Below are 10,500 nucleotides of genomic sequence, written 5' to 3' on the forward strand. Positions count from 1 at the left end.
CCCCCCTTTAAATGAAAGCAAGCCTAATCCTGCAAGGGCGCCAACCTCTGGTGGTCAATACCACTGGTGTGCGATGCTGGCTCCGCCGCGCTTTATGAAGTTTCTCAGTTACATGACCGGTACGTCCCAGCTATTGGTGATGAGACATACACTGAACCTTGGATAAATACAGGATGGCTCACTGTCATCGGCTGGCAGTCTGCGCTCGCCTCGGCGGCGTTCATTGCAGGCACTCAAATCCAGGGCGTAGCGCGTCTCGCCCATTCTCATTACGACTTACAGGCCTGGCACGGAACCTTCATTATGTGGGCGGCAACCCTGATGGCTCTGGGAGTCAACCTCGCTGGAGGGAAGCTTCTACCCCGGCTTGAGATTGTCATTCTTGTCTTTCACATCCTGGGATTCTTTGCCATCCTCATCCCGCTGACTTACATGGCCGAGCATAAATCCACACACGATGTGTTTCTGGAGTTTGCTAATGGCGGCGGATTTCCCAGTCGGGGGTTGTCTTGGTTCGTTGGAATCAAGGGGGTGGTTTTCGCTTTTGCCGGGGGTGATGCTGCTGTGCATGTATGTCCTCTAATGCTCCTTCGTTGACTCCCAAGTACGACGCTAATCACTGCAACCAACAGATGGCCGAAGAAGTGCGCAATGCATCCGTGGCTATTCCACGAGCGACCATGCTTTCGGTTCTCATCAACGGCTCACTTGGATTCGGCATGTTAATCGCGGTGCTCTTCTGCCTGGGCGACCTCGACGCCGCCCTCGCAACTCCAACAGGCTACCCATACATGGAGATCTTCTACCAGGCAACTGATTCGGTCTCTGGCGCCCTAGGAATGATCTCGATCATCGTGATTATCGGCCTCTGTACCCCTATTGCTCTGCTGGCCGCAACCTCTCGCCAGTTCTGGTCTTTCGCGCGCGATCGCGCGGTCCCTGGATGGCGCATTTGGAGCCAGGTATGTACTTAGGACATGTCTGACCTACCAGCCCTATCCACTTATGACTGCTGGGTTCTGATGCATCCATCCACCCAGGTTTCCCACATCAACCAGCTCCCGACATACTCCATCCTCCTAACAACAAGCGTGACCTGCGCCCTCGGCCTAATAAACATCGGCTCCAGCGTAGCCCTCAACGGCATAATCTCCATGGCAGTTTCAGGGGTCTACCTCTCCTACTTAACCGTCGGCGTTCTCCTCCTCTGGCGCCGCTGCACAGGCGCAATAACACTCACCCCTCCCCTCCCAACTTTTACCCCCGAGCAGCCGGACCCAGACCCCATTGTTCTTGTGAACGTCAACGTCCCCGGCGCCAAACTCGTCTGGGGCCCCTTCCATGTCCCCGGAATCTGGGGGATAGCGATCAACGCCTACGCCGTCGTGTTTATGATCATTGTGGTGTTTTTTAGTTTCTGGCCGTCCACGTACTCGGGGGTTACTGAGAAAACGATGAACTTTAGTGTTGTCGGGACGGTAGGCACGGTTATTCTGGCTGTGCTATATTATGTGGTGAGGGCAAGGAGGGTTTATCAGGGGCCTGTTATGGAGGTTCGCGTGGAGGGTTAGGGTTAGGGAATGTAAGTTACTGTAGCTTGAGCTTGGAGTAAGATTGCGGACGGATTTCCGCGTAGAGCAAGGCAGGGCAGGGCAGATGAGATAGACTAGTTAGATCTGGTGAAAAACAATAGAGTACTCTACTCATACGGAATCAGACTATCTTATATTATAGATCATCCCCGGTCCTGCTAGCCTTTGCCGGTTGTGTAAGCCACCGTACAGATCATAAGGTAATTATATATCACTCTGAAAATCAAATAGAAAATTCTTTCCTCCTCCTCTTCTACCCTCTACCGTACCTTACACAGTACACAGATCCTAACCCCCCAGCCCGGCCACCTCCTCATAGAGCCTTTCACCCGACGCCGTGGCATTATTAGTAGTCCAGGGTAGGTACTGTACCTAGTCACCAAGCAACACCATCGGAGGTCCATGTTCAACGTTCATCGAGTAAAAGAACCTGTTAGTTTCTGTATGGCGTCGCAAACTCAAGCTCTAGCTCAACCTCAAAAATTGCAATACCCATTCCACTGCAAGAACTAGTCCGAATTAACTCCCACCCTCGACCTCATCACAGGTCCATTACATGGGGTGATTGATCGATCGTAACGGGTATATATTAGTCTCATCGAGCTGATCAGGACTCATACTTTCAGAATATAATATCATTTAGCCCCGCGAGCCTAGGTAGCTCACTAACTACGGTGCGGTACGTAACTTGTCTAGACTACCCACCGCAGCATCGGGTGGGTGGGGTGACGGGTCACCGTGGGTGCGGGGCTAAGGTTGGAGCTCCATCTCCCCGTTCTTAGCCCAAGGAGGTATTGAGCTCCCCGCTTCCGCTTACTATCCCATCCCAGTTGCTAGATATATATAGAGCTATGTAGATAAATCCTGCCACATAGTTAGAAAATAATAAGTCAGACGAGTACTGCAGGTGAGTAAACGCCAAAAAAAAAGAGGGAAAGAAGAGAATGAGGGAAGGAAGGAAGGAAGGATTGAAGGAGTGCACCTGCAGGAATGCAGGAATGCAGGAATCGGGCAGGAGCGTGGTCGAAACGGTTAGTGGAAAGTCGTTTCCAATTGGCAGACACGTCTGAAGAAGATAGACCTAGGGAGGGGGACGGCCGTTGATAGGACCCTGGGTATGGGTAACTAATCGAATACCTGATCACAGTGGCTTGGCTTTGTCTTGGGTACGATGGGTACAGCGGAGCGGAGAGGGCGGGAAAGGACGGCTTTGTTGTCGTCGGGTGTGTGGATTAGAGAGCTTGAACTAAAATAATATAATATTACATGTATAGAGCTTTGAATGTGGTCTGGCTTCGTGCTTGTTATCAGATCATTTAGGCTGGCAATAGTATAGTTCAAGCTGGTTGACAAGTGTTCTGGGTCTCGAGAAAATCTCGAGGGTAGGGTAGATCCGAGATAAAAGGCAGCACGAGGTGATGGTTATTTCAATGTATTATGATGTTGAACAACAGTTTGTGCTTGATGAGCTATTTATTTTGTTCTCTCAAAGTATTTTTGATGGAGAGAGAAGTGTATGTGTGCTGACTAGGTACATCAACTGAACCAAGTCAGACGAATGCAATAATATCCAAGACCCATGCATGCAAAAGAAACTCCAGCTCCGGCCCACCTGTATCCCATGTTGAAGAGGATTCATTTTTGGTTCTGCTTGTAGAAACCATTTGCAGCCGTCACTCATAAACAAACTCCGTCCTTTCCGTATAGTGTTGAATATTATAACTTGTTGTTGAAGACCGCTCATGCCGCTTTTGGTAGTAATTTTGTTCCTCTGTTCACCCCGCGTAATGCTCGATGAGTAGAGGATCCAATCTCTAGTGAAAGGAAGAGAAGGTAAAAGAAATATGTTGAATGTGAGATGAATGATTCTCGAGCCGAAAAGAAAGTCGATGAGAGAAACGCGGGGTATATTGTTGAGAATGGAAAGTCATGTTGAATTAAAAATAACGATGAGAGGAAGAAATCGTTGAGAGGTCTTCATTCGTATCGACGTAAAACATTTCAGGGCCTGGGAGCTAGCCCAGGCGGTATCGTTGAGGGAGGTGTTGAATTAGTTGTAGTAATGCATAGTACGCATTTATGTGTTAAACAATGTAGGCTGATGTTGAGAAGCCTAGTTCTTCACGGGTTGCTCCAGAGCAGTCCCGTTGGTTGTGCCGTTGGTTGTGCCATGCTGAGCTTTGGGCTCATCGGCCACGAGCTCAACGTCAATGTCTTTGACGTTCAAGCCCTTGAACAGATCAAAGAGATCAGTGGTGTTGTGGAAGTCGTTGTTAACTAAGAACCGGTCAGTATGGGACTCTCAGCTTAAAATCAATCACTTACCGATGTTGACCAGGTACCAAGTGTCCATAATACCTTGAAGCAGCTTTCGGCTTGGGCTTGCGGCTTCGTGACACTTGGCCCAATCTTCACCTAGCTGGTAGGCCTCATCCTTCCAGGCCAAGAAACTCACGGTTTCCACAATGGTCGGTTGGACGACCTCACGGCCGGCGAAGATACCCCATGTTAAAGCGTTGGGGCTATCGCGAGTGTTGGTCCGGAACTCTCCGTGCTTGGTCACGGCGTGGTAAGTGAGATCTTCATTGCCCTCGATACGAGAAATCAAATCATCAATCAGGTAGGGAGGGACGAGAAGCTCGAGGTACGCCTTCTGGTAAACGAAACCGTTCTTCGGGCCCCATCCGTATACGGGATGAGATGATTTCACGCCGTTCACGGCGGGCTGTGAGTTGATCGTGAGGAAACCACGCTTGTTGAGCTCGATGAGTTCGTCCTTCACAACGTTTGTCTCGGGTGTGATGGGGGAATCACTCCAAGGAAGACGGTCGAGTGTGCCTTCTAAGAAACGTACGAAGGTGTCCGCAAGATCACGAACGGACTTTGGCTCGCCCCAGAGTTTGATGTTCTGCTCGTTTGTGCCCTTAAGACCGATACCGTAGGCATCCAGCTCACCAAAGGCTGGAGACCGGGAGTCGGTCCAGCGACCGTTTGGAAATTCGTCCCAAATCTGGGTTCGTGCGATGTAGGACGAGTTGCGGTTGCGCCAGAAAATAGGACGGACATCCTCCTCCCTTCGGTTCAGGCCAAGAGAAGGTCTCCAAGGCAGAGGCCTTGGGATAGGGGTCTCGGCTGTCGGGGAGAGTTCAAGTTCTTCAAGCACGAGCTGGGTTGACTGGGCAAGGTTCATGGTGTAGCTAAATTTTTAAGCCTAGGGTCTGTGACAAGGGGTGAGAAGACTTACAAGTGCAGGTGCTTGATGCCAGATGCGACAAGCCTACGGCACATGTCTGCAATCAGACGTTTACCGATCTGCTTCACGGCTGCATCATCATTCTTGACAGGCTCCAAAGCCTCGAGCCAATCAGGAGGAATCTGAGTCTTCGTCCAGTTCGCCCGTCGGATGAAAGCGGCATAGGTCTGGATAGGCATAATACCAGGAATGATTGGCACAGTGATGCCTTTGGCGCGGCACTTCTCGACCCACTTGATGAAATTGTCTGTGTCGTAGAACATCTGCGTGACGATAAACGCACTGCCAGCGTCAACCTTCTCCTTCAGGTGGTCGATCAAGAGATCTACATCTGGATTGTCATCAGCTCCCTCGGGGTAGCCTCCGACGCCAATACAGAAATGATTGCCATATTTATCCTTGATGTATTTGACCAAGTCCTTTGCGTACCGGAAACCTCCATCAGTTGCCTCCCAGACTTCCTTCTCTCGAGGAGGGTCACCACGTAGAGCAAGGATGTTGGTGCAGCCTGCCTTGTATGCTGCTTGAAGCGCAGCGTCCACGCGCTCCTGGGGCATATCCGTGCAGGTAAGATGCATACATGTTTCCAAGCCATAAACCGATTGCGCGACATTTACCATCTCACAGGTCAGATCCGACAGTCGTCCACCAGCACCCCATGTAACGTCAATGAAGGAGGGGCCTAGTGCGTGCATACGGTCCATTCTGTCATACAAGTTTTGAACACCCTGCGCGGTCTTGGGAGGGAAGAACTCAAATGAGATACCGATTTTATCGGCAGCCTCATTCTGGGCGAGCTTGTCTTTGATATGCATTTTTGGGGCTGTTTAGTCTGAACCGAAAACAATTAGCATCGACTCTCAATCTGAACAGCTTAGAAGAAAATGAAGGCGGAGCGAATGGAATCGTCGGACTCACTCTTGGTCGAGTAAATGTTTCACAATGGTAAATAAGGTCGAAGAAGGGTGTTTATTTCCTGCTCACCGGTCTTTCGAGCACCGAGGTCGGAGCGAAAGAAATGAAGAAATGAAAATCGAATGACAGCACGAAAAGTAAAACAAAACAAAGAACACTCAAGTCTGTAGAGACACAGCGACAGTGAGAACAGTCAACGGAGAGAGCCTGCTCCGAGACCAAAGGTATGCAGGAGAAAGATGAAGTACCCCTCTAGGCCGGTGTTCGGAGAATCTGACCGGCACGGCACGTGGTTTATTTCTCTCCGAAAGGGGAATTGACAAGAGCACAAAGGATAAAAACAAACAATTGACCCAACCGCAGAGAATCTCAACCCCAGAAGAAGAGTGCGGAGATGGAGAAAAGAGAAGAACAGGGTGGAGGATGGGGAATTGAGGGAAAGAAGCAAGCAAGCTCGGGAGGATTCTCGTCAACTTAGTCGCTGGTGGTTCCGCCCCTCCTTCTTCGGCGACCTCCCCTCTCCGCCCCTCATTGCTGGTCCCGGTGAAAAAAAATTGCCCGGGGAAATTTTATCAAAAACTTCGAGCGGCATCCACTTTTTGTCTTCTTCCTCTCTCTTCTCTCTTTCTCTCCTTCTTATGTAGCAGTACAATTAATTCATTTTTGCTCCTTTATACTTCATAGACGCTTCAACTTCATAAATTAAACTCACAAAACACTCTCAGAACAAAAAATCAGACAGCCCCGCAAAATGTCGGCCTCGCAAGACTACAAAGCAACCCTGCTCCCCCTCCTCATCTCCAACAAAGTCCTCTCCTTCGGCACCTACACGCTCAAATCCGGTCGTGAATCCCCCTATTTCTTCACCTCCTCGCTCCTCCACACCGCGCCCCTCCTCCGCGCCTCCTCCGCCGCCTACGCGAGCGTCCTCTCTTCCCCGCCCTTCGTCACCACCGCTGCCGACGGAACCACAACCCCTACCTTCGACATCATCTTTGGCCCCGCCTACAAGGGCATCCCCATCTGCGCTGCCGTCACCAACGAGCTCGCTGTCCGGGACACCCTCGCCGGAAAGACACCGGGAACATGGGACAACGTTAGCTACTCGTTCAACCGCAAGGAGGCGAAGGATCACGGCGAGGGTGGCAATATCGTGGGTGCGCCCCTGAAGGGAAAGAGAGTTGTAATTGTAGATGATGTGATTACGGCTGGCACGGCGCTGCGCGAGGCTGTGGGGATTATTGAGAAGGAGGGCGGCATTGTCGCGGGTGTTGTTGTGCTGCTGGATCGTGAGGAGCGCGTTAGCGAGGCTGAGAGCAAGAGTGCTGTTGGCTGTGCGCAGAGGGATCTCGGCGACAAGGTCCCTGTTCGTGCTGTTATTGGGCTGTCAGATTTGATCGAGAAATTGGGTGGGGAGATTGGAGAGAAGGAGGTTCAGCGGTTGAAGGATTATCGCGCGCGCTATGGCGCTGAGTAGATGCAGGCTCCTGGAGTCGGAGTTAGAAAAAAACGTGTGATGAACGTGGAATGATTTGATTGTGGTACTAGGTACTTGATATTAGGAACAGAAGTGCCATCTTTAGTAGTGAACATGCGTAGCGGAGAACAGAACATCGTATTAGTCTAGATGTCTTAGGCGCATGTTCAGTTTATTGCCTAACAAACCAAACACGTCTCGTGTGTCTTGTTGCGTGGTGTCGCGTACAGAGATATATAACTGATGTATCGGTAGACACATCAGATATCTAAAGCGTATCGTGCAAATGACCAACTCAGTTGATGGGAAATCTGTTTGGCAGCTGAATATCCTCACGAACATGTATGAGCCAGAGGGTGTGGTGCGTTTCTACAAGTGAGGCGCGGAGCGAGAGGGTCGAAAGAACAGGCTTTGACGGACAGAGCTACAGGCGCGTCTATACGAGTGACATACGAGGAGCAGAAGAACTCATAAGGACGCAAGAGGTACATCAGGCATATGTACTCTTGGAATGTGTTTGGCGGGACGACCTACCACTGAAGCGCGGTGACTGCGGCCCTTCTCGGTGGAACTGCGCCGGCTAAACTTCGCAACGAACTCGTACTCTTCTAGTTAGGACTTTCTGAAAGTCGTACCGTCGAGCGATGCCTTGACTCTCAGCGCTAAATGATATCAGAACGGCAAGTGTGGGGAGATGGTCTGTCGTTCTTGGCCATAATGCGGCAAGATAGAGCCCAAGCGCAAGACGGAGACGGGGCAGTTGGGCCCGTTTCTCTTTTGTACTGATCCGAGCGCATTTATGGAGTCTCTGGGGAGGCTGAACCTGTATATACAGCTTTGGAGTGTCGGTGAACGTCGGGTTCCAAGGGCAGCATGAAAATGATCGGCCGAAATCAATTGGGCACCCAGAACCGATCTTATCTGGTGTATTTGTCAGAGAAAACGCGCAAGCCAGTTGGAACCTGCAGGAAAGCATGCTAGCGAGCGCATATAGCTTTAGACAGCCCGCCAGACGGGGATTGCCGACCGAGGCATGGAGTGCACGAGAATGCAGGCTTTTCCGGTTATCCTGTTGAATCCAGTTGTAAGTGTGTTGGCATTGGCTATATCCTCAGATAGTGCTGTTCTGTAAATCAAACGGGTCGCATAATGTGATGTGTAGTTGTGGCGTGCTGAAGTATAACAAGTCAGATCCGCAGATCCTGCAGTACCCACGCATCTGATATGGAAGCCATCGCTGCACAGTGGGTAATCTAGTGGTTTTCGAAAGGTTGAAAAGTGGATAACGCTCCCCAGAATCAGTCAGCCATGCTGAATCAGTATCAAATCGAGCTCGATGGGCGGGATAGAACCAGGCTACGGTGTGCTTCTGTACCTTGATGTCGGAGTAACAGGGCCCGAGGATAGATGCCGCGTCATAACATAGGCCTTTGCTGAAGCCGGTATTTATTGAATGTCGCATTGGTTCGGGAAAGCCAGATACAGTGCGGTGTAAAGCTGCGGCCTGGAAGAGGCTGCAGTGGCCACTCTTCAGCTTGGGCATTTTGAACCATCGTATAAACTTCTGCGCATGGCGTAAGCAGTCTTGCCAAGGCATGATAGCTCGACCGCCCTTTCTCGTACATGGGTTCATGTGCTGTAGTTATTTGGCGTTCCGAGCGCGCCCTCAGAGCATTTGTAGGCAGATGACGGGAAGCTGCGCAACAGCCAAGCGACTGATTTCCGCAGCGGGAGTGGAGAGTCTGGTAATCGGTGAGTATTAGTCTATTATATTCTTAGGGTACTTGATCCTGGTGCCCACGGTGCTGGCAGACTCTCTGAGCTCAACTTGAAAACCGTTTCCCTGATTTTCGGTTCCTGGCACCTCAGTGAGCACGCTCTTGAACAATATCGGTGGCGGGGTGGGATGACATCAGACGAACAAGGGGTATATTGTACTGCGGATCAGGAGTGATTTATGTAGAGGGGTTTGCCAGGGCTTTGGATATCATTCAAAGGCACGAGTTGACAGGCTCAACTCTAGGAGTGTGAAGGGAGGCGGAACAAAGGGGTTAGTACCAGGAGCTCGAGCTCCTTCAAGAGCCCACTGGTGACCCAGCAATATCTGATTAGAGCCAGTATCTCACCGTACTGTGCTCACTCTCGGGAGAAATCTCCATCGGTCTGCAGAGGCACAATAAGAGCGTGTTAAGCAGGCTGTTGGCAGAGTGGTTGTGTTGGTGGATGGAGTCCAGTTTAAGCTCGCGCTAATCTACCCCGTCATATTGCTTGGCGTGGGCCACAGCAGCTGGTATGGTAATGTATCGCCGGTAAGATCAGTATTCGTAATTACCCGAGTGATCGATCACAGGTTCATACTATTTTGAATCGACTCGCTTCGAGCGGATGTCGGTAAAATTAGACATCGTGTCTCGTGCATTGCATATAGTATTCTTACGTACATGACAGTTCTTCGTCGGGGCATTGTGGATGACTGAAGTCACAGAACCTCCAGGCTTGGCCGGGAACCTGCTAACACAAGCAAGCTCAAGGGGACTGATATTTAATATATAGAACTAACTGAGGGAAAGCTTAAGAGCACCTGAGGTAGATATATTGGATTAACTCAGGTTACTACCAGATAGTCAGCGGCATAAGGCATGATTGTCAGCGAGCTTGGTGTAGATTGCACCGTACTAATGATGATTCTTGGGAATCGGATGAGTTATTCGGGGCATCTTTGCTATCTTAGCGTCGAGAAGGGAAATTGTCCGCACAGCTGGTAGATAAGAATCTTCTGATGTCCGCTAGCAGATGGTACACATTGCTCAGTAGTCAAGTGAGTGCGCTCCGAAGTAACTGGCTGAGTCTCCTTGCATGTGCATCCCTAGTAAGAACGAAAGGGCTTTCAGCTATCAGCCGCCGAGAGACGCCATTGAAGTGACAGGATCCTATTCAAGATTTCCTTCGAACTCCTCATATCCCTCTAAACCTTGCCAGCAAGGGGTGAGGCTGTCTATCACTTGGCATGACTTCGTATCTGTATGTAATCCCGTATTGTCCCATCGGGCTCGTTTCGGCAGCCGATCTATAGCAGAGCCACAACCTGAACAAACCGGATATAAGCTGTGAATCTTTGATGAAATTATGTGTACTGACAGTTAATCAGTGTAGCTATCTCTCTTGGAGAATTATCGCTCTAGAGATATAACCAAGAGAGGCCCAGTTCAAGATCATATGTAGCTACCGGATGCCCAGAGGGGAAAAAAATATACTTGGTAGGG

General features: G+C 50.3%; 3 protein-coding genes across 3 annotated transcripts; 2 read left to right on the forward strand and 1 right to left on the reverse strand.

The window, feature by feature from the left end:
* The first annotated feature begins 32 nt into the window (after positions 1 to 32).
* BJY04DRAFT_77567 (putative GABA permease) lies at positions 33 to 1,681 on the forward strand. Its single transcript, XM_073721051.1, has 4 exons — positions 33 to 119; positions 173 to 570; positions 633 to 962; positions 1,041 to 1,681. The coding sequence occupies exons 1-4, from the start codon at positions 74 to 76 to the stop codon at positions 1,569 to 1,571; spliced, it is 1,305 nt and encodes a 434-aa protein (XP_073570220.1). The 5' UTR covers positions 33 to 73; the 3' UTR covers positions 1,572 to 1,681.
* Positions 1,682 to 3,520: 1,839 nt separating this feature from the next.
* BJY04DRAFT_77578 (methylenetetrahydrofolate reductase (NAD(P)H) MET13) lies at positions 3,521 to 5,832 on the reverse strand. The gene is made up of 4 exons (XM_073721052.1): positions 5,764 to 5,832; positions 4,837 to 5,677; positions 3,918 to 4,789; positions 3,521 to 3,869 (listed from the first exon to the last, which is right to left on the reverse strand). The coding sequence occupies exons 2-4, from the start codon at positions 5,658 to 5,660 to the stop codon at positions 3,706 to 3,708; spliced, it is 1,860 nt and encodes a 619-aa protein (XP_073570221.1). The 5' UTR covers positions 5,661 to 5,677; positions 5,764 to 5,832; the 3' UTR covers positions 3,521 to 3,705.
* Positions 5,833 to 6,383: 551 nt separating this feature from the next.
* On the forward strand, positions 6,384 to 7,425 carry BJY04DRAFT_191190 (orotate phosphoribosyltransferase). The gene has a single exon (XM_073711608.1). It carries the CDS (start codon positions 6,512 to 6,514, stop codon positions 7,235 to 7,237), a length of 726 nt encoding a protein of 241 aa, XP_073570222.1. The 5' UTR covers positions 6,384 to 6,511; the 3' UTR covers positions 7,238 to 7,425.
* The last annotated feature ends 3,075 nt before the right edge of the window (positions 7,426 to 10,500 follow it).

Source organism: Aspergillus karnatakaensis (genome assembly GCF_047715665.1).
Source record: "Aspergillus karnatakaensis strain CBS 102800 unplaced genomic scaffold BJY04scaffold_30, whole genome shotgun sequence".
Classification (NCBI taxonomy): domain Eukaryota; kingdom Fungi; phylum Ascomycota; class Eurotiomycetes; order Eurotiales; family Aspergillaceae; genus Aspergillus; species Aspergillus karnatakaensis.